Source organism: Hemiscyllium ocellatum, chromosome 10 (assembly GCF_020745735.1).
Source record: "Hemiscyllium ocellatum isolate sHemOce1 chromosome 10, sHemOce1.pat.X.cur, whole genome shotgun sequence".
In the NCBI taxonomy this organism is placed as follows: domain Eukaryota; kingdom Metazoa; phylum Chordata; class Chondrichthyes; order Orectolobiformes; family Hemiscylliidae; genus Hemiscyllium; species Hemiscyllium ocellatum.
In genome coordinates, this window is record NC_083410.1 from 3,500,139 (window position 1) to 3,524,525 (window position 24,387).

General features: G+C 42.1%; 1 protein-coding gene and 1 non-coding gene across 3 annotated transcripts; both read right to left on the reverse strand.

Annotated features, from left to right (window-relative positions):
• Positions 1 to 2,099: 2,099 nt before the first annotated feature.
• Positions 2,100 to 24,021, reverse strand: LOC132819307 (uncharacterized). Of its 2 annotated transcripts, XM_060830751.1 has the most exons (8): positions 23,882 to 24,021; positions 19,656 to 19,991; positions 16,107 to 16,241; positions 13,878 to 13,951; positions 8,331 to 8,600; positions 5,884 to 5,925; positions 5,687 to 5,722; positions 2,100 to 3,727 (listed from the first exon to the last, which is right to left on the reverse strand). In XM_060830751.1, exons 1-7 carry the CDS (start codon positions 23,931 to 23,933, stop codon positions 5,702 to 5,704), a joined length of 930 nt encoding a protein of 309 aa, XP_060686734.1. In that variant the 5' UTR covers positions 23,934 to 24,021; the 3' UTR covers positions 2,100 to 3,727; positions 5,687 to 5,701. The 2 variants fall into 2 exon arrangements, with proteins under 2 accessions (XP_060686734.1, XP_060686735.1); XM_060830752.1 differs by lacking the exon at positions 19,656 to 19,991.
• trnal-aag (transfer RNA leucine (anticodon AAG)) lies at positions 10,200 to 10,281 on the reverse strand. The gene has a single exon. It is a non-coding gene; the product is annotated as a tRNA-Leu (tRNA).
• Positions 24,022 to 24,387: the final 366 nt, after the last annotated feature.

A 24,387-nucleotide genomic window follows, 5' to 3' on the forward strand; every position in this document is an offset into this window, starting at 1 on the left:
ATCAACTACAGAGAATCATCCAAGAACTGATCACACATCCTTACCCATTCATTCCCAAACTCAGGCCTCTCACTGCTGCTCTCTATTTCCAGCAGGCTACTCCTACAAAAGGTAAGTTGCTTGTAATTTCAAAATGTCACCACTCTCAGGCTCATGATAAACTCAGTATGTAAACATGCTTCCTGAGCAGCCAAGACTATGTCATGTCACAGTCGTGTTGATTGAGCTGACTTCTTCCAGAACCTTCCTTGGTTGCTTCTCACCAGCTCCTTTGTAGTCAATGTTCCAATGCCACAAGATCTGAACATTCTCTAGGTTTGGGCAGACAATAACATTCACACCACACAAATTCCAGGCAATGACTGTCTCCAGTAAGAGGCAATCTAACCACTACCCATTGCATTCAATTGCATTATCATCACTGAATCTTCCATTACCAATATCCTTGGAGTTTCCATTGACCAGAAACTCAACTGGACTCACCAACATAAACTCAGTGGTTACATGAGCAGGTCAGAGGATAGGAATACTGGAGTGAATATATCCATCGTCGAGAATGCACAACTCAGGAGTATGATGGAATGTCCCCCACTTGCCTGGATGAGTCCATCTCCAACAACACTCAAGAAGGACAAAACAGTTGCTTGATTGGTTGTACATCCACAAGCATCCATTCCCTTTCCCACTGCGGCTTAGTAACAGCAGTGTGTACCACCTACAACATATACTGCAGAAATACACCAAAAATCCTCATACAGCACCTTCCAAATTCACAACCACTTCCATTTAGAAGTACAAGGGCAGCAGATACATGAAAACACCACCAAATGCAAGTTCCCCTCTAAGCCATTCATCATCCTGATTTGGAAATATATCAACATTCCTTCACTATCACTGAATAAAAATCCTGGAATCCCTCCCTGAGGGCATTGTGGGTCAACCTACAGCACATGTATTGCAGCAGTTCAAGGGGTCCGATCACCATCGTCTTCTCAAGGGGCTACTAGGGACAGGCAATAAATACTTGCCTAGGCAGTGATGTCTATGTCCCACAAAAGAATAAATCAAAGTCAAGTCTTGATGCCAGACCTTGTGGTCTACATTTAGGGACACTGCCAGTGTGTCACAGCCCCCTGATCCTGATATTGGTTACACATCCCACTGGCAGCAGCTTCTCTCAAACAAATGGCTTGAACCATTTGTCATTTCTATTGCTGTTCATTCCAAGGCAATTGTTGACAACACATGAATACACAGTGGATTAGGGTGATGTGCACCTCAAATGTGCACAAGCTGCCAGCGGCTCCTGGTCAGACTTTTCAATTAATTAGTTCAAGTACACAGACACACAGTTTTGTTTTGTGAAAAACAACAAATGTGTAAATCTTTATTTGTGTTCCACTACCAGGAAGAAAGAAAACACTCAAGGGACAAGCAGTGTCCTTCTCAGAGGGCAATGCTGCATGATCAAACAGTGAAGGGGAGGCAGGGATTAAAACAGACACACAGTTCAATAATCGATAATTAGAATTTTATTCAGCAATTGGTTATATCAGTAAAATCAAGCCCAATGTAAAATATCTGCTGAACAGACACTTTAAAAAAAATCAACAAAAACAGAAACAAGAAGAAAACGCCCTCAAACCAGGGGCAAGGCAGCAACTATTGTTCTTTATTGTTGATGCTGTCATTTGCCAGTCTCTATCTGCAACATTAGATAATTATCTTAGATCAGAATGTAAAAGCTGATATTTGGATTGGCTCAAGCCAGATTAAACAACAATATCTTGTTGTTGTACCGTGCCTTTAACACAGAAAATCTTTTCTCACACGGAGTCATGTAAAAAGATATTGGTCTCTTAACATTCCAGAATGGCAGCTTGTGACTGTAACTCTGTTTTAAAGATACAAGCTCTAGAAATCAAGAAGAAGCAGCTTTCATTAGTAATGTCCCACATGAGGTTGCTGAAAATGTGTTGCTGGAAAAGTGCAGCAGGGCAGGCAGCATCCAAGGAACAGGAAATTCGACATTTCGGGCATAAGCCCTTCATCAGGAATGATGAAGGGCTTATGCCCGAAACGTCGAATTTCCTGTTCCTTGGATGCTGCCTGACCTGCTGCGTTTTTCCAGCAACACATTTTCAGCTCTGATACTCCAGCATCTGCAGACCTCACTTTCTCCTCCCACATGAAGTTATCAATCATCCTGGAAACCCATCTGAAATTCTCAGATGTCTTCCAGTGAAGGAACCCTAGTCACCCTGATGTGGTCTGGCCTGGATGAGTGAGCCTTCAATGGCTCACTCTGAATGCTCCTCCTAACTGGATGACCAAGACAGACAAGTGTAGCAAGAAATAAAATAAGATTCAAACTGGATTGGGCACTCAAGTTCAACCTAATCTTTCCTATACTGTCAGCTTTTTTCTTTCATTCTCAAACCAATGGTTATTGTCTTGTTGAATTATATGCCTCTTCTGACATCCTTTTTTGAATAGATATATTTGTTGAGATTTCTGAAATATCTCCTGAAATGTGTTATAGTGCATCTCCAATGCCTGATCTTTTCAAACTGTTTCCATCATCCAATCTTGCTAATCACATTGCTATACCCTTGTAATTGGCTTGAATTTAATGTCAGCTCCTGTTGATTGTTCTGATCTCTGGTGATGCTCTTCCTGGTCAAGTCTTTTTTAATCAGTTTTGTTTTGTTATGATTATTTAATATGTTAGTATTTTACTGAAATTACAGTCCACAGTGCTGCAGATTTACCTTTAAGAATAAAACAGAAGCATATCAATGAAATAAAAATTAAGAAAACAGCTGCACTGTTGAAATAAAACACAGTTTGAATGATTCTGAAAACAAGATCCCAACTACTCTTGAACACTATCACTTTAGATTGATCAACATTCAGAGACAGGTACCTTCCTATTCAAATCTTTTGTCTTCACTGCTCCTTTTGTTCTGGTTCTTTGAGACATGAGATTTTTCTTTCTTGACTGTTCACACAACTGAGAGCTTAGACTTTCTCAGCTTTGAATAACCAATGGTGGTTTCTCAACATTATGAGTTGTATTTCCATTGTTACTTTCTTCTGATAGTGGGGAATTATACTGGAATCATTGGCTTTGTAAATGTGTATTTATGGCAGTTGTGTCCAGAGACAGTCTGTTGATTTGGTTTTTCAATCAGCACTAATTCCATGGGTCAGGAGTCACCAGTGTAACAACAACCCTGTGACTGGCTGATAGCCAAACTGATGGACAAGCCATGGCATCTCTCACACACTCAGCTGATGAATAGACAATTGAAAGAACATTTTAATCTCAGACAGGAGCCGATAAGGAACTAGACATGAAGGAACTGAGGCCAGTGCTGACTCTCACTGTAGTTGGTAATACATCGCAAAGCTTACACTGAGTAGCATCTGGTCTGAAAACTATGTCAACTACACAATGGGATGTCCTATATCAGCTGGAAGCCAATCCAATTCAGCATTCATGCAGTTCAGAAACATTGGGTGTTGGGAAACAAGGTGTAAATATTCACAGTTTTCACTCTCCAATTTCTCTATACAATCTATTGCCTGTCTTTCTGTCTCTCTGATCCATTGTGCTTGGTTCTGTCTGCTGCTGGTGAGGGAGGCTCCTCAGCATTCTGAATCAGAAAATGTTTCCATTTCAGGCAATCAGTGCCTATCATACAGCAGCACCATAGAGTATTCCCTGGAAGGAGAGAAGGACAAACCAAATTTCAAAATAAACCATTCATTCACTCAAAGGAAACTGTATCTGAATATAGAGAGCAGAGCTCTCAGGCTTAATTTCAGAAAGATATCTTGTAGAAAGTTTGTCCTTTTAAGGTACATTAGTCACTTCAATATTTGTTAATGCCTATTAAACAAAGTTAGACATGAGAGTAGAGTCAGTGCATGTCAGGTAACTTCAGGTTAAATCAGACAGTTCTCGGTGTAGTTAGTCAGGTGTCATATGTTATTGACAGGGATGATTTCACAAAACTAACACTTCCAGCTCCTGGACTTCACTAATGACTTCAGGATATTTCCTGCTAAAAGCAACCCCGAGGAGGCATGGAGCCCTAGCTCTTGAGGTGACCTCTGTACATGCTGATAAAAGCCAATCACTGGCCAGTATTTGATGGGCAAAGTTGGCTTGGTGTTTAAGATTGATCATCGGTGATGATGAGGCTGTCTTACAGGAGAGCAGCTCTCTGCACCCCTTTGTGTCGTTAGAGGTGATAGATTCAAATCTCAATATGGCAGCTGAGGGAATTTAAATTCAATTAATAACTACTTTTACAGGTTAGATTGTACTGGTCTCAGTAACGTGTATTGTAAAATTCGAGGGGGTCAGTTGGCTGGACAGTTGGTTTCTGATGCAGATTAACACCAACAGCATGAGTTCAGATATTGCACTAGCTGAGATTACCATGAAGGACTTACCTTCTCAACCTTTCCCCTCCACTTGAGGCGTGGTGACTCTAAAGTTAAACCCCCACCAGTTGTATCTCTATAATGAAAGAGCAGCTGATGGTGACTGCATGCTCAGTTGATGAAATTACCAGATTGTCACAAAAAACAATCAAGTTCATGAATGTCCTTTCGTGAAGGAAATTTGCTGCCCTGAATTGATCTGGCTGAAAGGTGACTCCAGACCCACAGCAATGTGATTGCCTCTTTACTGTCCTCTGAAATGGTCAAGTGAAACCCTTGGTTCAAAATCAAAGAGTGATGAACAACAAATGGCAGCTGAAGAGGAGAGGGGAATATTCATCATGCTGATTTTGCATCCTCACTGGGTACAATGATTGGCAGAGGAGTTTGGGTATGTTGTGTTACCATGAGATAGCAACAGAAACTGTTATTGTCAATCATTTGATAATGAGGTTTCTGCTCATAATAGCTTGGGGGGGGTGGGGGTTCTTAACTACCCTGATATTTCCACATGCCCAGCACTGTAACACCATACAATAGAGGAACACAATTAGGCCATTCTACCCATTGAGTCTGCTCTGTCATTCGATCATAGCTGATATGTTTCTCAACCTGATTCTCCTGCCTCTCCTTGTAACTATTGATCCTGTTACCAATCAAGAACCTATTTATCTCTGTCTTTAATACACTCAATGACTTGGTTTCTACAGTGCTCTGCAGCAATGGGTTCCATACATTTATTGCCCTCTCAATAATAACTCCAAACAACTTCACTCCAGTTATTCAGCAAGTGACTATCCTTTTGAAATTAGTGAGTCTCTTTAGAGTAATGTTGTTCAATAATTAAATGCCTAGTGTGGGATATTGAAGCCATTTTCCATGGAAAGCTAAGGAATTCACAGCTTGAAATGAGTTTCAGTGTGATTACACAGAGCTCAGACATTGTAATTAGGAGAAAGTCATTTTTTCAAGTGAAAGGTTACATTTCATATTGGATGCGATGTATGATCCACAAACAGCCATTTGCCCCCACCAACCCATGCTGGTCTGGAAGCTGCATTCAAAACTCCTGCCAGGTTTTCTTATCGAAATAATTTATCCAAGTCATCAACTTCACATTAAGCAAACAGAAACCCTCTGCATTTCTCAGAGTACTGGCTGTAGACCATTGAAGTTCGTGACTCAGACATAAAGGTTTACTCTTAGCAGATAGTGTTTAACATCAACATACCTTTTGTTCACTGAATTAATAACGTGGATCAAAATTCTGAAATGAAAGGTCAATGCAATAGATTAACATTTCACTTTGGTAGAGGAGTTAGATTTGATGAAGAACTGTATTGTTTTAGTCATTACATTGGTTGCAATTACTATCTTGGTCCCAATCAGTGATTTGGTTTGAAATACCATGATCAATGAAATAATTACCGCATATGTTGCGTTGGAATCTTCTTGAAGTTCACTGGATTCCTGTAATTTAAGAATAAGTGGTTGGAATTAGATGATGGATGCTTGTAAGATTCAGAGTCCTGCTGTGCATGAAGGGAGCCCTGATAATGACTGTGGTATAACAAGGATGAAGGTGTTAATAAGACCATAAGGAAACAAGAACATAGATACAAGAGCAGAAGTAGGCCATTCAGCCCACTGAGTCTATTGAGATATGCAGAATTATGAGAGGCATAGGTAGCATAGATCATGAAAATCATCCCCGTGGCAGAGGTGTTTATTCCAGAGATCATAGGTTTAAGGAGAGGAATAAGTGATTTAAAGGAGATCGGAGGAAATATTTTTCCCCCCAGACGGTGGTAGAAATGTGGAAGGTGCTGTCTGAGACGGTGCTGCAGGCACAACATTGATGAAGCTTCTGGATGAGCACTTCAAATCCAGGGCACAGTTGACTATGGACCAAGTGCAGGTAAATGGGATTAGTGTATTTTGTTTTGTTTTGTTAGTGGGCTAATGGGCCTGTATCTATGCTGTACAATGCTATGTCTGTCTGAGTCTGCTCCACCATTCAATGAGATTATGGCTGATCTGATCATACTCAGTCTGCTTTCCTACCTTTTCCCCAGAAACCTTGATTCCATTCTTGATTAAAAATCTGTCTAACTCAGCTTTAAAAATAAGATAGTAGATTACTCTAACACTGGTCACACACTAGCTTGACTCTGAAAGTAGAACAGAAGAACTGCACAAAAGAGCTGCTATTAATATGATGCACATTTGAATGTCCAAAATGTGTTAACAAACCTTGTGTAACAGTAGTTACTCTTAGATATGGAAAAAGATGGAGCATTAACGTGCAACTTCAACAGGACAGTACTGATACACAATGACCAATTAGGCTTGACTATAAAACCATAAGATGTAGGAGCAGAATTAGGCCATTCAGCCCATCAAGTCTGTTCTACCTTTCAATTGTGATTGCTATGTTTCTCAACCCCATTTTTTCCCCTGTAATCTTTGATTCAACAGCCTATCTTTCTCTGTCTTAAATACATTTAGTGACTTAGCCTCCATAGCCTTCTGTAACAATAGGTTCCATTGATTCACCACCCTCTGGGTGAAAAAATTACTCTTCATCTCAGTTCTAAAAAGTCGCCTTTTCACTCTGAAGCTGTGCCCTTAGGCCATAGTCTCCCCTACTGGTGGAAACATATTCTCCACTTTCACTCTACCAGGCCTCTCTGCATTCTGTAAGTTTTAATCAGATCCTTCCTCATCCTTCTAAACTCCATCGAGTATACACTCAGAATCTTCAACTGCTTCTCATATGATAATCCTTTCATCCCCAAGATCATTCTTGCAAACCTCCTCTGGAGCACCTCCCAGGCCAGAATATCCTTCCTTTGATATGGCATCCAAAACTGCTTACAATACTCCAAATGTGGTTTGACCAGAGCCTTATATAACCTGAACAGTACATTTCTGTCCTTGTATTCTAGCTCTCTTGAAATGGGAGCTCACATTGCATTTGCCTTCCTTGCTGCCAACTGTTCAGAGAATTCTTAACTAGGCCTCCCATGTTCCTTTGTCCTTTGGATTTCCAAAGTTTTTTTCCCCATTTACAAATATTCTTCCTCCCAAAATGCCTAATCTCACTCTTTCACAAATTATATTCCATCTTCCATGTCTTTTCCCATTCTTCCAGCCTGTCCAAGTCATTCTACAGCCTCCTGCCTCCTTAATACCACCTATCCTTCCACGTATTTTTGTGTTATCTGCAAGTTGAATAACAATCTCCTCAGGTCCTTTGTCCAGATTGTTAATGTATAACTTGAATAGTGCAACAGGTCAGGCAGCATCCAAGGAGCAGGAGAATCAATGTTTCGGGCATGAGCCCTTCTTCAGGAATCTTCATATTCATGAAGAAGGGCTCATGCCCTTGGATGCTGCCTGACCTGTTGCGCTTTTCCAGCAACACACTTTCAGTTCTGATCTCCAGCATCTGCAATCCTCACTTTCTCATATAACTTGAATAGTTGTGGTCCCATCACTGACCCCTGTGGAACTCCACTAGTCCCTGACTACCATGCTGAAAAAGTCCTCTTTGTTCCCATTCTCTGCCTTCTGCCAGTCTGTGAATCCTCTATTCAACCCTGAACACTGTGGGTTCTTACTCTATTCAGCAGCCTCCTTTATGCCATCTTGTCAAAGACCTTCTGGAAATCCAAATAAATCATGTCCACAGGATCTCCATTGTCTAACTTACTCACTACCTCCCCAAACAATTTGAACAGATTTGTCAGGCATGACCTCCCCCTTGGTGAAGGTGTGCTGACTCTGTCCTATTTTACTGTGCACTCCCATGATTCCATGGGAAAAAGAAACATAGTGCCATGAAGAAAGCTGTATCAACAAAAATCAATCACCTTTTTATTGGAATGATGGTTAATCTGATTGTAATTTGCATAGATTTCTTCATCAGTATCGCATTTCATGACTTTCTGTTGCTGTTTTTCAACTTCTCTGTCACGCCTGCATTTTCCTGGAACTGCTTTAGTCCCCTGCATTTGGCTATTGCTGCAACATTTTTCATCAAAGCTGTAGTATGTTGGGTTTTTGCTTGAAATGATTCCATCATTTGGGGAGTTATAGGCAACTTGTTGGGTTGTTCTTGATTTCTTAGGCTTCTCGAGAACCTTCAAAAAAAACGAAATCAGGAAGGTTACTTTGAGTAGCATAATAAATGATACTTTAATCTCCCTCACATTGAATCTCAGGTATTGGACTTGCAGAAGACATTCAAGAAGGTACCTCACAAAAGGTTAAATCATAAGATAAGAGTTCACCACATTGGAAGTAGTACAATGGCGTGTATAGAGAATTGGCAAACAGGCATTGAATGGTGAGTGAATATAAAGGGGAGATCTGTGCCCATTGATTTCCACAGGGATCAGTGCTGGGGAACTGTAACTGTTTACAATCTGTATTAGTATCTGGGAGGAAGGAAGAGAATGTACAGTACCCAAATTTGCAGATGACACTAAAACATTTGGGAAGGTAGGTCATGAGAGGGACACAAATAGTTTGCAGAGAGGAACAGAAGTTTGAACAAATGCTTCACCAGGTTTAAGATTAATTTCTTCCCTGCCATTATTACACAGTTGAATGGAACCTTTAGCTTCAAATAATGTTGATCTTGTTTTGTGAACCTCATGTGCAGCTGTAACCTTGTATGTCTCGCTTTGCCTAAGCACCCTATGACTTGAATGCCCTTGTTTGGTATGATATACTTGGACTGCTCGCAAAACAAAGCTTATTTTACTGTATTTATGTACATGGGCCTAAAATAAATCAAATAAAATAAAGGTTAATAATTTGGGCCTGCAGTGTGATTTGGACAAGCTAAGAAAATGGGCAAATACATGACAGACACAGTTTAAATGTAGATCCAAGTGAGGTCGTCTCCTTTGGTAGCAAAAACAGGGAGACAGATTATTATCAGAATGGTGGTAGATTGGGAAAGAGGGAGGTGCAATGTGACCTGAGGGTCCTGGTGAACCAGACACTGAAAGAAAGCATATAAGAGCAGGAGGCAGTGAAGAAGGTAACTGGAATGTTGAGAGGATTTGAATACAGGAACAGGTGTGTTTTGCTGCAATTGTACAGAGTCCTGGTAAGACCAGACCTGGAATTTTGAGCGGAGCTTTGGTGTCCTTATCTGAAGAAGGATGTTGTGGCTAAGGAAGGAGTGCAGGAAAGGTTCACCAGACTGATTCCTGGAGTGGCAGTTAGATTAGATTAGATTACTTACAGTGTGGAAACAGGCCCTTCAGCCCAACAAGTCCATACCGACCCGCCGAAGCGCAACCCACCCATACCCCTACATTTAACCCTTACCTAACACTACGGGCAATTTAGCATGGCCAATTCACCTGACCCACCCATCTTTGGACTGTGGGAGGAAACCGGAGCACCCAGAGGAAACCCACGCAGACACGGGGAGAACGTGCAAACTCCACACAGTCAGTCACCTGAGGCGGGAATTGAACCCAGGTCCCTGGCGCTGTGAGGCAGCAGTGCTAACCACTGTGCCACCATGCCGCCCTAACAGTAGAGCTGTTTGCAATTTTCCACACGGGAGGCGAACACGATCATGACAGCAGAGACAATTTGGCACTTTCCCACTCCACAGTTAATTCCCCGGGAAGCAAATCAAATTTTGTTTTGAAAAGAAGTACAGCGGGGATGGAAACAGCATTTTAACCAGCTGTGCTGTTGCAGTTGATCAGTAGAAATGGCAGTGGTGGGATTCGAACCCACACCCCTGTCGAGACTGGAACCTTAATCCAGCGCCTTAGACCGCTCGGCCACACTACCTGATGTAGAAGGAGCTACTGAATTGGTTAGGATTATATTCACTGAAGTTCAAAGAATGATGGGGTAATCTCATAGAAACCTATAAAACGCCCAGGACTAGACAAGATAAATATATGAAGGATGTTCCTGATGACAGAATCTAGAACCAGGGGTCATAGTTTAAGAATCAACAGTGGGCCATTTAGGACAGAGAGGAAGAAAAATGTCTTCAATCAGAGATTGGAGAGCCTATGGAATTCTCTGCCACAAAAAATGATTCAGGCCAAAGCATTATATATTTTCAAAAAGAAGTTAGATATAGTTCTTAGGGCTAAAGGGACCAAAGGGTATGGGGAGAAAGTGGGATCGGGGACTGAGTCGGATGATCAGCCATGGTTCTACTGAATGGCCTACCCCTGCTACTAACTTCAAGGTTTCTATATCAGGCAAGTTTCACAGGGCAGGGTCTGTATGCGTGCCTGGGCTTCAGTCAAGGAAACAAGCTTGGAAGGAGAGCCACTTCTGGAGCAGCTGACTCCTTGTTGAGGGAAGGTTTTGTTTTGAAACTTGTCCTTTTTGGTGATGGGCTGCAGCAGCCCCTCTGAGAGAACCTGGATTTCATGCTTCCTGCTTTACTCAACCCCAATCAATTTCCCTGAAGCTGCTGTGTCTCTTCTTCATGGTACACAAGACCACGGTGTGGGATGGGAGGGGGGAAGGGTTCCTGTGAATTAGTTCTTGTGAACTTGAGATAGCATTGGGCATTGTTTTATTTTAAGGAGATCAATAAAAACATAGCACAAGTCTTTTCAGCCAGGCATTTTGTGAATGCCACACTTCTTGATGGTAGGCAATACTCCCCATCCCGTGCCCTGGGTCACGTTGTGGTTTGTAGTTTGGATAATGTTTGGAGTAGCTGCTGCTCAGTTGTCTGAAAGGAAGGAGTTCTCAGCTCAGCTCTCCTGTTTCAAGAAAAATCTTTCATTGTGAAACTTGATTGTTCTCTTGGAGAGTGACTGGAGGAGTTCTCACTTTCTGTACTGCCTTTCCTCAGCAAACTGGAAGTTACAAAGATCCCATAAATAACTGCCTCGATTCGGGGACAGCCACCCACACAAACCAAAAGGCCAGAGCACCTTTGAGGGGGAAGGTGATGGCCTTGTGTTATATCACTAGACCATTAATTCAAAAACCAAGTAATGTTCTGGGAACCTGAGTTCAAATCCTTTTCATGGCAGCTGGGGGTGTTTGGATTTAAAAAAAGTCAAGAGTTATGAAATGAAATGATTTTTGGGGGAAGCCTATATGGTTCACTTAAGTCCTTTAGAGAAGGAAACTGCTAACTTTCCCTGGCCTGACATTCATTTGACTCCAGACCCACATTAATGTTACTCCCTGGACTTTCAGGATTGTCAGCCTTGTCAGCAACTAGGAGATAATGAGAACTGCAGATGCAAGAGAGTCAACGTGGATAAAGATGGAGCTGGAGAAAACACAGTAAGTCAGACAGAATCAGAAGAGGAGGGGAGTTAATTTTCAGGTTGTAACCCTGCATCAGGACTGATGAAAGGTTACAACCTGAAACATCCACTCCCCTCTTCTTCTGATGCTCTCTGACCTGATGTGCTTTTTATCAGCTCAACTCTTTATCAGCCGCGTCAGCAATGCCCACATTCCATGGATGGATTTTTAAAAAAATTCACACCCTCAACAATGAGCCATATTAGCCAGAAATGTTTGTTTTTTTCTCTCTCAAGTGAACCTCTTCAGAGAGAGAGAGAGAGAGAGATGTTTATTTTGCTCTCCTTTCTGTGTGTTTTGGGGCATTTACAGAGCTATATATACACATATATATTCCAGTATATAATGTCAGTCTTTCTGTAGGTGGCATTGTGATTTTAACACAATTAAAATAGTCCATATACTGCTTGAAACTCTGTGTTGTGGACAGGTATCCTGGTTTATCATCAGAGATTATCTTCCCAACATTGTAAAACAAAGGCCACATGATGTTTGAATGTTTAAAATACTCCCCAACTCTGCTTACTCGATCAAAAACAGACACTGTTGGATAACCTCACAGGTGTGGCAGCATGTGTGGGAAGAAAGCAGAGTGAACATTTTGGGTCCAGTGAGCCTTTATGAGGACAGTTTATCAGCTCTGATAAAGCGTCATTGGACCTGAAATATTAACTCTGTTCGTCTTTCCACAGCTGCTACCAGGCTTGTGAATTCCTCCAACAGTTTCTGGTTTTGTTTCAGATTTAAAGCATTCACATTTCTTGGTTTGATTGCACACCTGCTCCATCCCACTCGATATCCCCAAGTCAGAAGTCATCCCACTTTCAGGTAAAAGTGCTAGAGCTCCATCGGGTGCATTTCCTGCTGCTGTCCATTTTCTCAGTGGCCTACACAGTGTGATGTTGTAGTTCAACACATCTCCAAACAGACCCCACAACCAAGGATATATTTTCCTCCCCTCCCCTATCACGCTTTCGGAAAGACCACTCCCTTTGTGACTCCCTCGTCAGGTCCACACCCCCCACCAACCCAACCTCCACCCCCGGCACCTTCCCCTGCAACCGCAAGAAATGCAAAACTTGCACCCACACCTCCCCCCTCACTTCCCCCCAAGGCCGCAAGGGATCCTTCCATATCTGTCACATATTCACCTGCACCTCCACACACATCATTTACTGCATCCACTGCCCCCGCTGAGGCCTCCTCTATATTGGGGAGACAGGCCGCCAACTTGCGGAACATTTCAGAGGACACCTCTGGGACACCCGCACCAACCAACCCAACCGCCCTGTGGCTGAACTCTTTAACTCCCCCTCCCACTCCACCAAGGACATGCAGATCCTTGGCCTCCTCCATCACCAGACCATGGCAACACGACGCCTGGAGGAAAAGCACCTCATCTTCCGCCTAGTAACCCTCCAACCACAAGGGATGAATGCAGATTTCTCCAGCTTTCTCATTTCCCCTTCCCCCACCTTATCTCAGTCCCAACCCTCAGACTTAGCACCACCTTCTTGACCTGCAATCTTCTTCCCGACATCTCCGCTCCCCCCCCCTCCCCCTCTCTGGCCTATCACCCTCACCTTAACCTCCTTCCACCTATCACATTCCCACATCCCTCCCCCAAGTCCCTTCTCCCTACCTCTTATCTTAGCCTGCTTGGCACACCCTCCTCATTCCTGAAGAAGGGCTTATGCCCGAAACATCGATTCTCCTGCTTCTTGGATGCTGCCTGACCTGCTGTGCTTTTCCAGCAACACATTTTTCATCTCTGATCTCCAGCATCTAAAGTCCTCACTTTCTCCTAGTTCAACACAACACTGCAACATGACAGTGAATGTATACCCACAGATCAAATACTGCTTCTTTCAGAGTCATATAACAGTGTCTGCCTCCATTATGGGGAAACAATCAGTTCAATACAGTATGAAGAACACCACACTTCAATCACAGGGCAAGGCAAGAAGAAAGTCCTCTAGAAATACCCACAGATGGCACACAGAGTGACGAACACCATGATCATTGCTTTGCTGCCCCATCTGAAACATTGAGCTGAATGAGCTGCAAAACACCTGGCACAAAACAACCCAACCAACCTGTGTGTCTCCAGGAAGAGGGGTGCATTCACAATCCATGGTTCGCAAAGTGTCAACAGAACGAGTAGCTGAGGCTGTAAGAGAGAAAAAGGTCACCAAGACTGAGGATAGACAAAAGGACAGAAACATCAAGTTCTGTTGCACTCAAATAGTCACAGAGACATGCAACACAGAAATACACCCTTCAGTCCAAGTCGTCCATGCCACCTTAATCCCAAATTAAACTAGTTCGACCTGCCAACACTTGGTCCATGTCTCTCCAAACATTTCTTATTCATGTACTTATCTAAATGTCTTTTAACTGATGTAACTGTACCCACATCCATCTCTTCCTCTGTAAATTAATTCTACATTGGTGCAGGGGAACAAGATTCATATCTTTGGATCACTGGAATCTCTTCTGGGTAGAAGTGACCTGTATAAGATTAGATTGCACCTGAATTGGAAGGGGACTAATATACTGGCAGCGAGATTTGCTAATGCATTTAAACTTGTAAGGGGGTAGGGTGGGACCTCAGGAGATAGTGAGAAAAGAGATCAGTCTGAGACTAGTACAGTTGGGAAAAGGAATGAGTCAAACAGTCAGGGCAGGCAGGAACAAAGCAGAGACCAAGGAAGGACTGATAAATTAAACTGCAAGAGGCCGAACAAGTAAAGTAGATGAACTCAGGGCAAAGTTGGAAATATGTGACTGGGATATTACAGCAATTACAGCGATGTGGCTCAAGGTTGGACAGGACAGGCAGCTTAATGTTCCAGGGTTTAGATCTTATTGGAAGGATAGGAAGGGGGCAAGAGAAGAGAAGCAGTGACCTTTTTGATTAGGGATAATATTACAGCTGCACGTAGGGAGGACGTTCCTGGGAAGTTATTTGAGTGGAACAGAGAAACAAGAAAGGGATGATTAACTTATAGGAATTGTAATATAGAGTCAGCATGGAATTGTGAATCACACTTGTACAGAGATCACAGTTATCTGCAAGAATAATAGCGTGGTTATGGTAGGGGATTTTAAGCATAGACTGGACTGCCATTGTGTTAAGGGTTGGATGGAGAGCAATTTGTTAAGTAAATGCAAAAAAAAAATTTCTGATTCAGTATGTGGGTGTACCTACTAGACAAGGCAAAAAACTTGACCTGCTCTTGGAAAATAAGGCAGAGTAGGTGACTGAGGTGTCAGTGGGAGAACACTTTGGGACCAGCAACCGTAATTCTATTAGTTTTAAAATAATATTGGAAAAGGATTGACTGGATCTAAAAGTTAAATTGGAGGCATACTAATCTTGACAGTATTAAGCCAGAAATTTCAATTGTTGATTGGGGCAGTATTTGCAGGTAAAGGGATGGCTGGAAAATGTACAGCTTTCAAAAATGAGATGATGGGAGTCCAGAGACAGTATGTTCCTGCTGAAGGGCAAAGCTGGGAAGTCTAGGAAATGCTGAGTGACTCGAGGAATTGACATTTTCGTTAAGAATAAGAAGGAAGCATATGTCAGGAATAAACCACAGTGATTGAGTGAATATCTAAAAGAGAATAAAGGCAGTTGGAGTATTCTTAAGAGTGAAGTCATGAGGACAAAAAGGAGACATGAGATAGCTTTGGCAAATGCGATTAAGGAGAATCTAAAGGGATTCTATAAATACATCAAAGACAAAAGGGTGACCACAGAGAGAATTTCTTAAACGGCTGCTGTCCCTGAACTGTAGGTTGACCCACAATGCCCTTCAGGAAGGAATTCTAGGATTTATTTCCATGTTGGGTTGGTGAGTGGCTTGGATGGGAACTTATAGCAGTTGGTATTTCAATATATTTACTGCCCTCATCCTTCTAGATGGAAGTGGCCTTGTGTTTGGAATGTGCCATTTGAAGGTCTTTGTTGAATTTCTTGAAGATGGTACTCACTGCTGTGACTGAGGGTCAGTGGTGGAGGGACTGAATGTTAAAATGCTGCAGATACAGGAAACCTAAAATAAAATCAGAAATGCAATTGGACTTTCAGACATGAGACAGCATTAGCCCTTTCCTTTGGTTGTGTACTTCTGTGAACAACTCTCCATCTCTAAAATCTTGCATTTCTGATAAAAAACAACTTGATCTCTCTTTCTTTCTTCACAGAGGCTGCCTCTGATGCTTCCAACATTTCTCTTCCCCGCCTCTTCCTCCACCTTCAATAATGAGACAAATTCTCCCCAAGTGGCCATTTCAGTGAAAGATTGATTTCCACCTACAGCATGACAGTTCCTGACACCGAGTGCGTCTGATACAGAAGAGAACAGTGGCTCCAGCGATGACAATAGCTCCCAGTACAGCCCCCACAGCGATCCAGACAATCCACAGCTCTCTGTTCATTGCCACTGCAGGAACTGCAAACAGAGAAACAGATCAACTACAGGAAAAAGAATGAAACCAATCCCAACCTTTTCTTGATTGACTTCTGGGATGTCTGACCTTATGCTCGAAGGAAGATGAAACAGTTGAAGATAGTTGGCCCTTGGACACAACCTGAGGAACTCACACAGATGCCACAACCAACTCTCTTTTGGCTCTTATAGGTGAGGAGGGGGTGATCAATGTCTCCCTTCTAACTCCCTTCTCGATCATTCACATCAATGGAGGGAGAAGGTGGGAGGGTCTGGGTTTGGGTGGGATGTTCTTCAGAGGGCCAGTGCAGACCCAGAGGGGTGAATGGCCTTGTTTCCACGCTGTCTGAATCACTTTACAAGATTTTCTTGATGGCTAAAAGAGAGTTGACTTTTGTAATCTACTGATCTGAAAGATATCATCAAAATGTATATCATCAAAATGCACACAAGTAAAGAAATAAACTTGCAAAGAAATGGGGAGGTGCATCTGTACTGAAAGGAAGTTAGTCAATGCAGTTAAAATTCGACAGTCCCTATTCCCCACAATCCTAACATCTCCCCACCACGAAGATGCATCCTGAGCAATCTGTTCCCTTTTTCTCTGTTGAAGATTCCATTAAATCATCAATATGAAATCACAAAGATTTTGACAAAAGATGCTCACATTCCCTGTGAAATAACTCTACAGAAGTGATATCCTGTCAACAAGTCACCCTTTATTTACATGTTGATCATATTTAACACTGATCCAGTTCTGCTAGAGCCAGCTTGCAGAGTGAACACAACCCCGGCACTTCTGTTTCTATTTGCCAGCCTGAACTCCCTGGTTGAACCAGATTAACAGTCCCAATCAGAGAATTCTGAGGTCCACCTGTCTGACTCTGTTCCAGTCATACACCTTCTCTTTCTTTTCACCCTAATCTGCATTTAAAACCTACAGGGCAAGCATTTATTGCCCTTCCCCAATTAACCAGAGGGCAATTAAAAGTAATCCACATTGCTGTGGGTCTGGAGTCATGTGTAGGCCAGACCAGGTAAGGGCAGCAATAGTGGAGCAAACTCAAAAGGCCAAATGGCCTAATTCTGCTCATTTATCTTATGGTTGATAATCTTCCTTCCCAAAGGGACATAAATGAACCAGATGGGTTCTTTCTGACAGGAAACAACAGTTTTATTATCATCATTTAATTCTCAATTTGAGATTTTATTGAGTTCAAATGCCAACATCTTCCGTGGTGGGATTCATACTCATGTCTCCAGGACATATATCTCTGGATTAATAATCTAACCATACACCTCTTGGAAAACATCTCCACCAATTGTTTGTTTCAGACTTGCTCTAGTCTTACTGTGCTGTTTTTTCTCTGTTGGGGAGTATATTTTGCTCCAAGCTGAATCATTTGTCAATGCAGTTTGAGAGCAGCTGAACTCTGAGCAGACCCATTACAAGTCCACTCTCTGAGTAAACTTTAATGGGTTATCCCTCTATACTTGATCTCATAAGGACTTTTATCAGCATATTGGCATTTCCTTTGTTCCTAAGGTGGAAAATCTTCCATTTCTCCACGAGGGACAGCTGTAACCACCCAATGTCTTGGAAAACACTAATTTCTCTCTGCAGGTGCTCCAACAGCCTATAGTCTGCCTTCCTTTTGATGCTGGCCCCTGGCAGTTATTCTGGTCGACAGTCATGTCTGAGCAAGCAGTGACGCCTCCCTTGATGTGACAGATACTCATTGGAAATGGCAATGTATACATGTACGGTTAGGAAAATCATATAGTCATGCAGCATAGAATATAAAAGCAGGATGTACTTCTGAGGCTCTATAAGACTCTGATCAGACCACATTTGGAATATTGTGTGCAGTTTTGGGCCCCACATCTCAGGAAGGATGTACAGGCCTTGGAGCATTTTCAGAGAAGGTTCACAAAAATATTCCAGGAATCAAAAGCTTAACATAACTTTTGAGTACTCTGGGTTTATACTCGATGAAGTTTAGAAGGATGAGGTGGGATCTAATTGAAACATACAGAATACTGAATGACATGTACAGAGTAGATGTGGGAACATGTTTCCATTGATCAGAGAGACTAGGATCCGAGGGCACAGTCCTAGAGTAAAGGGAACTCCTTTTAGAATGGAAGTAAGGAGAAATGTCTTCAGTCACAGAGTGGTGAATTGATGAAATTCATTGCCATAGAAAGCTGTGAAGGCCAGGTCATTGAGTATATTTAAGACAGAGATAGATAAGTTCTTCATTTTCAAGGGAATCAAAGGTTACGGGAAGAAAGCAGAAGAATGGGATTGGGAAACTTATCAGCCATGATTGAATGTAGAGAAGACTCAATGGCCTAGTTTCTGCTCCTATGTCATATGATCTTATGGTCTCAAAAAGGCCCTTTGGCCCACCATCTGCATGCTGATCAATAAACCCTAAACTACATTAATCCCATTTACCTGCACCTGGTCCATCACTGACTGTACCCTGACATTTGAAGCGCCCGTCCAGAAGTTTCTTCAATGTGGTGAGAGTATGTGCCTCTACACCTCTCCCCCCACCCCACCTCCACCGCTCTCAGGCAGCACCTTCCATATTTCTACCATCCACTTTGGGAAAAAAAACATTCCTTAGATCTCCTCTAAGCCACTTACTCCTTCCCTTAAACTTATACCTCCTTAAACATGTGTATTGTGGGGAAAAGATTCTCATAATCTTCTCTGTCTATGTTACTACAACCTCAGGTGTGGGTGGGACTTGGATGCTGGCCTCTTGTCTCAGAGGCTGCAACACTACAACTGCACCACAATGGCCTTTTTATGTTAGTGTCACACTAAATTTATTCCCATTAAAGCCACATGTCAGATGCTTTATTGTCTTGTTATACAGCTTACTTCTCAAAATAATAGAATCCCCAGAGTGTGGAAAGAGGCCATTCATCCCAAGGCACCATGGCTCAGTGCTTAGCAATCCTCCTGAGCCATTGTGCCATCTCTCACCAGCCACTCCTTCCCATTTCCATGGAGGAAACCTTTCCCTTCTTCTCTGTCTCTCACAAATAAGTGGCTGTGCCTTCATGAAACCTCCACATCTAAGTGGAAGTTCTTGCTATGTTTTATACAATACAACGGTTCACCTTTCTTTGTCAAAAAAGCAGTCTTCAGCCAAGCTGTGAATTATATTCCCACCCACCAAGGTTGGAGAGAGCTTGAGCATTGCTGCAGCAGGTGCAATTCTGCTCTTCTGACAAACCCCCAGATGTGAGGAGGCTCCTTGTAGGGGTTTTCATTTCCCCCTCCTGTTACCTTCCCCCAGCCCCACAAACCCACACCAAACCCTTCCCTTGTTCATTGGTCTGGTGCTTGTGATCATGCTGTCCCTGTGAGCCTGCCAGTGGGATCGAATATTTACTTACTGGTTACATTCAGCTGGGTTCCTTCCCCGTAGATCGATCCCTGCACACTACAAACATAGACAGCATCATCACTGAGTTGTACGTTTGTGATGTTCAGGATGTAGCTGTTATTGGAGACATCCCTAGAAGGTTGGAAGCGTGCTGTCACTCCTTTGTTACGGTGGACATTGTTGTGTGAATCGGATGTTAGCAGCTCCTGTCTGCTGGATCCTTGCTTGAACCAAGTAATAATGAGTTTGCTGACATTGGCATTCTCCATGCGACACTGGAATCTGACAGAGCTACCCTGTAACACACTGTGCACTGCTGGAGACTGGAGCAGAACTGGTCTCTCTGCTGTTAGGGGAAAGAAACCTCATTTAGACATCATCAATCTTTGGGGATGGAAAAGCAAGAACTAAAAAAAGAGCAAATAACCATGAATTTGTGTCTTATAGTCATTGAGACATAAGGATTGACAGAACAGAAAAAGAGCCTTCAACCCATCCCATCCACACCAATCAAAAACAACTTCCTCACAATGATAATCCCACTTTCCCCGACATGGACCACAACATTGTATGTCTTGGCATCACAAGTGCACATCCAAACAATTAGTTAATGTGCTGAGGATTTTTGCCTCTCCCACCCTAACATGCAGTGAGTTCCAGAGACCCACCACCCTCTGGTGATTCCATATTTCCCTAAATCTCCTCTAAATCTTCTGCACCTAACTTGAAACCTATGTTCCTGGTCATTCATCCCTCTATCACAATTTCAGTCTAGATTTTCTCTGTCTCTCTTACTTCTCCCTGTAACTTCTCAATCTCCTCTGCTCTAAGGAAAATAACTCTAGTTTGTCTTCTATCTTATATCTTGTCGTGTAATTTTAATAAGATGAAAAAGATATAATTCTATTCCTCCACCTCACTACACCCTTGGTACTGGCTGATCAACCCATAGTATCAACTGTCCCTCGATAAACACCCTGTCCCCATGACCCTATCTAATGAAAGCTCTGTCCGAAGTCAATCATGTATGCTGCTTTCTCCTGAATGGTGTCAAGTTACCTGAGTGCAGTAGAAGCTGTAACCATTCAGGCAAGTGGCGGGGGTGGGGGAGGAGGGTATTCCAGCAAGTTTCAAAAATATGTTAAAGTTCATTTTCTGATGAAGGAAAAGATTCTCAGAAATGAGATATCTTGTCTCCAGCATTTACATCTTCCCTCTCAGACTTGCAGAATCACAAAATTGTAATGGTGCAGATGAAATAACATAAAATCTAGGAGCAAGCAGAGGTCATTCAGCCCCTGTGCCTGCTGATTCAGTTAAAAACATCATGGCTGATCTCATCTTGGAGTTAACTCCACTTCACTGCCCGGTCTCCATAACTTTTCCACCCATTGGTAATTAAAAATCTGTTCATCTCCTCCTTAACTTTGCTCACTGTCCCAACGTCCACCATACTCTGGAGGAGTGATCTCACACATTCATGACACTTTGAGGAAATCATTACCCATCATCTCCATTTTAAATCTGTCACCCCTTAACCAAAAACAATGATCTTTCATTTGAGATTGCCTCATGAGGGGAACCATCTACCTTGAGTCTCCTTTGCCAATCCCTTTCAGTACTTTGTATACACCCATTAGATCTCCTATCATTCTACTGAACTCCAGAGGGTATCAACCTAAATTGCTCAATCTGTCTTTATAAGGCAAGCATTTCATCTCTGGAATCAATCTCATGAACCTTCTCTGATCTGCCTCCAATTCAATTACATCCATCCTCAAATAAGAGATCGAAGTTACCTGCAATACTCCAGATGTGGTATCAGTAATGACTTATACTTTTCATTATCACTGCTCATAACATTTTCATGCACTTTAACATTTTGAGTTGATAACATAAATCTAGGAATTTTAACTATGACTCTCTGACTGCAATATGTAAACTAATGGAATTGTTTTTACTTTCTGGTTTGTGTTTTTGAAAAGACCATGACATGCTTCTAACTCTTGTTCTTTCCATACTGTAAGGTTAATTTTGAGGTCTCTTTATGCTGAGAATACATTGCCAAGTTTTGTTCGGTTTTAAAGTAGACACATACACAGTTTTGTAAGAGTAGTTCAGCTGAGTTTCATTTCAAACAGTTTGGCTTTTCTTAGGATTATTGACTCTCAAAAGCACAATGCTTCTCAATCCATCTCTCACACAGAGAGTTCTCATTTCGTTCCAATGCCCTTCTCATCAAATTCCCATGTTATAATTTGTCATATGACCAGAAGCTTTCCCTCTGATTTGTCATTCCAGGTCATGACAAAGGAAAATTGCACAAAAGTTACAAAAAAGGATGACCTTTAACTCAACCAGTCCATATTGGTAACAAAAAAACAGAAATTGCTGGAAGAGCTCAGCAGGTCTTGCAATGTCTGTGGAGAGAAATCAGAGTTAATGTTTTGGGTCAATGCTTTCCTCAGAACCCCTCAGTCCATATCAGTCCTTCCCACCATGTTTGTAAAGACATCAATGCATCATTATCCATCTAACTCCTACATCCCTTCAATAATGTTCCCTCATTCACTTAGCACTTCCAGTCTCAATTTAAATGTTTGCTCAATAAGACTCTAATTTTCTGATTTATATCTTACTCCTGTTTAGAACAACAATAGAGTATTTGCTAAAACATTCTGCTGTTGCCCTGATATGTTCTGGGCTTGTGAGCATGACACTTAACTATTGCCCAATTTGAAATTGCTTTCTGTTATTATCTGTAATTTCTCATTCACAACTCTTCTCTTTAGCACTGAGGAAACTTCAATTGTAATATTATTTCAACAAAATAACCTTTAACTGTTTTCCACAAGAAGTTTGACTGCCAGTCTGCTTTAAGACAGTAAGACCAGATGATGTAGGAGCAGGAGTAGGCTATTCGGCCCCTTGACCTTGCACCACCATTCCATGGGATCATGGCTGATCCAATAATCTTCACATCCAATTTCCTGCCCTTTCCTAATAACCCGTGATTCGCTTCATTCTCAACTTTAAATATATACAAGGACTCTGCCCCAACAACTCACTATATTAAGGAGTTCCAAAGAGTCTCCAACCCTGTGGGAAAAGAAAGTTTTCCTCATCTCTGTCTTAAATTGAATCTCCTTTATTCTGAGATGATATCCTCTGGTCTTAAACTCTCCCATGAGAGGAAACATCCTGTCAGCATCTACCCTGACAATCCTCTTAAAAATGCTATATGTTTCAATGGGATCACCTCTCATTTTTCAAAATTCCAGTGATTCACAACTGTTTAACCTTTGCTCAGAAGACAATCCATTCATATCAGGGATCAACCAAGTGAATATGTTTTTAACTGCTTCCAATGAAATGATATATTTTCTTAAATAAGGAACTAAAACTGCTGCCAATACATTGGATGTGATCTCACCAGCAGCTTGTATAGTTAAAATAAAATTTTCCTACTACTTCATTCTCCAAATAAGGACAACACCCTATTATAATTCCTGATTAGCTGCTGCCGCTGCTTGCTAACTTTTTGTGTTTTGTGCACAAGCCCCCCCCAACACACACACACACACACACACACACACACACACACACACACACACACACACACACACACACACACACACACACACACACACACACACACACACACACACACAGTCCCTTTGTATTGCAGCCTTCAGCAGTTTTTCTTTGGTTCAGTAACTTGTACTTGCATCACAATCAATTACAAAGGAGGCCACACGAGTGATATTCATTGAAAGGTCAGTGACATGTGGTGATCAGGACGGTCCACACCAGCTTTAACAGTCAGTTCCACAGTCTCACCACTCCCCATGGAAACACATTCCTTGCAAGATATTCATTTGATCTGTTTGAATTCTTTCTTTTCATTCTCACTTTTTTTTTCTAGACTGAACTTCCAGTAAAAACAGCTTCTTTATGTCTACCCTCGTGATTTATTCCCTCTTTTACAAATGTCCAGGCTCATTTTGTTGATGAAGCTTGTCCCAGCGCACCCAGCCCAAAGCATGGAAAGGAACAATTCCATTTCTGAAATCGCAATGAACAATGTCTCGCCTGTCAGAAGTACACACAATGAAGCAGAAGAAGCTGAAACACAGATCACAAAGAATTGACGAATCGACCAAACACGAGATACTATCAGTAACACAAACCAGGGCAACTCTCACTGAGGTCAAATCAAACAGAACTCATACTCACCCGTTTCAGCAGAGAAAGTCAACGTTGCCACAAGGAGGATAATATGGAGCATTTTGGATGCCTATGATATGAAATGACGATGCGGTGTATCCACGCTGTGCGATATTTCAGTGTACAATGTGTCAAAGTGGAAGTAAAAGACTTTCTTTCTGACTTGGGTCAGAACTAGTCACACTGAACTGTAGAGGAAGTACAAACCAGCAAATAGGGATCCTGACCAAGAAAGTAAGTGTGAAGGCAGGCTTACACAGCCATCTCAGAGGTTTCAGCTTCACAGAGTTAGTGTTGAAGCAATTGTTGTACAGGAACTAACACAGAAAGTAACAGAGCAAAGCTGCCTGTCCTTTCACCAAAGTGGAATATAATTCAATCTTTGCAAACTCAGTTTGTTGTAATGAGCCAGTGACTCACTGACTCCTATCAGTTTGTCTGGCATCAGTGGAAACTGATTGCTCTGTTTTAGAGTCTTGAAACTTCCTGATAACTACAGAGCTGGAAGGGTTCTG

What these genes read in the sequence shown, in the direction of transcription:
- LOC132819307 (XM_060830751.1), bottom strand. Translation starts at nt 23,933, where the DNA reads ATGCTCCATATTATCCTCCTTGTGGCAACGTTGACTTTCTCTGCTGAA. An exon ending in GACTTTCTCTGCTGAAACGG is followed by an intron (nt 19,992 to 23,881) that starts GTGAGTATGAGT and finishes TTCCCCTAACAG; the next exon opens with CAGAGAGACCAGTTCTGCTC. An exon ending in GTGTCAGGAACTGTCATGCT is followed by an intron (nt 13,952 to 16,106) that starts GTAGGTGGAAAT and finishes TCTCTCTTACAG; the next exon opens with CCTCAGCTACTCGTTCTGTT.